The sequence below is a fragment of the Aplysia californica genome, unplaced genomic scaffold, assembly GCF_000002075.1.
Source record: "Aplysia californica isolate F4 #8 unplaced genomic scaffold, AplCal3.0 scaffold00029, whole genome shotgun sequence".
Classification (NCBI taxonomy): Eukaryota; Metazoa; Mollusca; class Gastropoda; order Aplysiida; family Aplysiidae; genus Aplysia; species Aplysia californica.
In genome coordinates this window covers 60,367-63,122 of record NW_004797299.1, presented here as the reverse complement: position 1 = coordinate 63,122, position 2,756 = coordinate 60,367, and the positions used below count along the sequence as shown (strand labels likewise).

At 43.7% G+C, this 2,756-nt stretch overlaps 1 protein-coding gene across 1 annotated transcript in view; it reads right to left on the bottom strand.

Moving 5' to 3' along the window:
- LOC101849349 (mucin-19) overlaps positions 1 to 2,756 on the bottom strand; it is a gene marked incomplete in the record, with an annotated part of 36,468 nt that overhangs the window by 18,206 nt on the left and 15,506 nt on the right. The window contains 1 exon segment of the mRNA XM_013091076.1: positions 916 to 953. Coding sequence (XP_012946530.1) covers positions 916 to 953 — 38 coding nt within the window.

Here is a 2,756-nt window from a genome sequence, read left to right as displayed (position 1 = left end):
GTGGTGGTTTGTATTTTGTTTGTAATTTTTATTTTGTTGGTGATTTTGCACAAGAGTGACAATAAAACGAAATGTATCAGACGAGGAAGACCTTTTGCACAAGGGTGACAATAAAACGAAATGTATCAGACGAGGAAGACCTTTTGCACAAGGGTGACAATAAAACGAAATGTATCAGACGAGGAAGACCTTTTGCACAAGGGTGACAATAAAACGAAATGTATCAGACGAGGAAGACCTTTTGCACAAGGGTGACAATAAAACGAAATGTATCAGACGAGGAAGACCGAGTGCCATGTTAAAACAAACACATGGGTCGCCACCACTCGGAGAACGAGCGACGCTTCTGTCCCAAGTTCATGTTGACGTCCTTTGTTACTTTGTTACAGACCGAGTAAACAGTGACCACTCATCTCACTTACGATTTGAGTATGAGTCCTGGGCGGGGCTTATGGGTTTTGAGGGATCACATGCTTACCTCACCAGCAGCTGAAAATTGGTAGCTATTGGTCAACAGTGGGAGGGGCCTACGCAACATGATCGGTTGGAGGGACTACCTAAAAACAACGACAGGTGATTGAATTATGACGGCTCACCCACAACGCCAGGGGTCAATGCACAATTTATGACAAAACGTAAAGTCACTAAGGTGGCCGTCTAAGACAGGTGCTATTGCTTAGTGTGATAGGGGTTGTGTGTTAAAATATGGTGGCCGCGGCCGAGTTGTACAGGTGCCTGTTTTACACAGTTAAATTATATAGAAAAAACGCAAGGGGGGAAATGGAAAGTGGCCGTTTGTACAGGTGGCCGTCTTATAGAGGTGGCCGTTGTATAGAGGTGGCCGTCAGGGCAGGTTTGACTGTATATATATACACACAGACACACACACACAACAGACACACACACAAACACACAGAGCAGTCGTTGTGGGCCACCGTGCAGATTGTTACCAACTATAGGAGGTACAGGGGAACACAGGTTTTATATATATATATATCACAGCGGATAAAATACCGTCCAGACCGCTCACTTAGTTTTCCTTCCCCGGTTCCTCCCCGACCATCCTCACCACCCTGCCCGCCCCGCCCGACAGCCCAGCGCGTAGTCATAAATCACTTGTCAGAGGGGTTAATTGGGGTGACCGCAGCGACACTCCTCCTGTGCCGGGGCAGTAGTAAATATGGCGTTTTAGTGCGAATTGAAAGCCTCCCAACTCTGAAACTATAAATGCTACAAGGCCGATTGAGATTTCATTATAACGTGCTATGTTTGACCTGTAAGCCGGTATATTTTGTTTTCTTGTAAGTGCGATTATATCAGTTTTACAAGGGTTTTAAGTAAGTCTGTGATTTTCAAACTGGCATCTTCAATGTTTAGAACTTTTTCAGTTTGGATTTAAATATTTCAGTCCGGCCCCCAACGATTTAAACAGAAATTCATGTATCAACTGTGGTGACAATTTTCATTTACATGTGCAAGTTTCAAGTGCACTAAGTTATTCTATGATTTTCTGTGATTTTAAAAAAAATACCAACCCACCACTCTGAACATTCACCCTTGCTGCTTTTAGTTTTCTTGCCTTTACTACATCTGATTTTCGTTGTCATTTTTAACAATATTTTTGTCATGGAGTGCCACACTCAACATGGTCATAGGGTGGGCATTGTGCTCAAACATCATCGTCTTCTTGAGGAGGCTGCACATGATATAGATGTATAGCTGGCCCATGATATAGATGTACAGCTGGCCCATGATATAGATGTACAGCTGGCCCATGATATAGATGTACAGCTGGCACATGATATAGATGTACAGCTGGCCCATGATATAAATGTACAGCTGGCACATGATATAGATGTACAGCTGGCACATGATATAGATGTACAGCTGGCACATGATATAGATGTACAGCTGGCCCATGATATAGATGTACAGCTGGTCCATGATATAGATGTACAGCTGGTCCATGATATAGATGTACAGCTGGCCCATGATATAGATGTACAGCTGGCACATGATATAGATGTACAGCTGGCACATGATATAGATGTACAGCTGGCCCATGATATAAATGTACAGCTGGCACATGATATAGATGTACAGCTGGCACATGATATAGATGTACAGCTGGCACATGATATAGATGTACAGCTGGCCCATGATATAGATGTACAGCTGGTCCATCAATCTATGGAGAATTGCAGGCCTGGAATAGGACAAAATGTGCATATCTACGGCAAAAAATGAAAGAGGGCTGAAAAAACAGAGGAGGAAATTCAATTGTTACAGGGCTGTCAGGTTTTGTGGAGGACATTCAATTGTTACAGGGCTGTCAGGTTTTGTGGAGGACATTCAATTGTTACAGGGCTGTCAGGTTTTGTGGAGGACATTCAATTGTTACAGGGCTGTCAGGTTTTGTGGAGGACATTCAATTGTTACAGGGCTGTCAGGTGTTGTGGAGGACATTCAATTGTTACAGGGCTGTCAGGTTTTGTGGAGGACATTCAATTGTTACAGGGCTGTCAGGTTTTGTGGAGGACATTCAATTGTTACAGGGCTGTCAGGTTTTGTGGAGGACATTCAATTGTTACAGGGCTGTCAGGTGTTGTGGAGAACATTCAATTGTTACAGGGCTGTCAGGTGTTGTGGAGGACATTCAATTGTTACAGGGCTGTCAGGTGTTGTGGAGGACATTCAATTGTTACAGGGCTGTCAGGTTTTGTGGAGGACATTCAATTGTTACAGGGCTGTCAGGT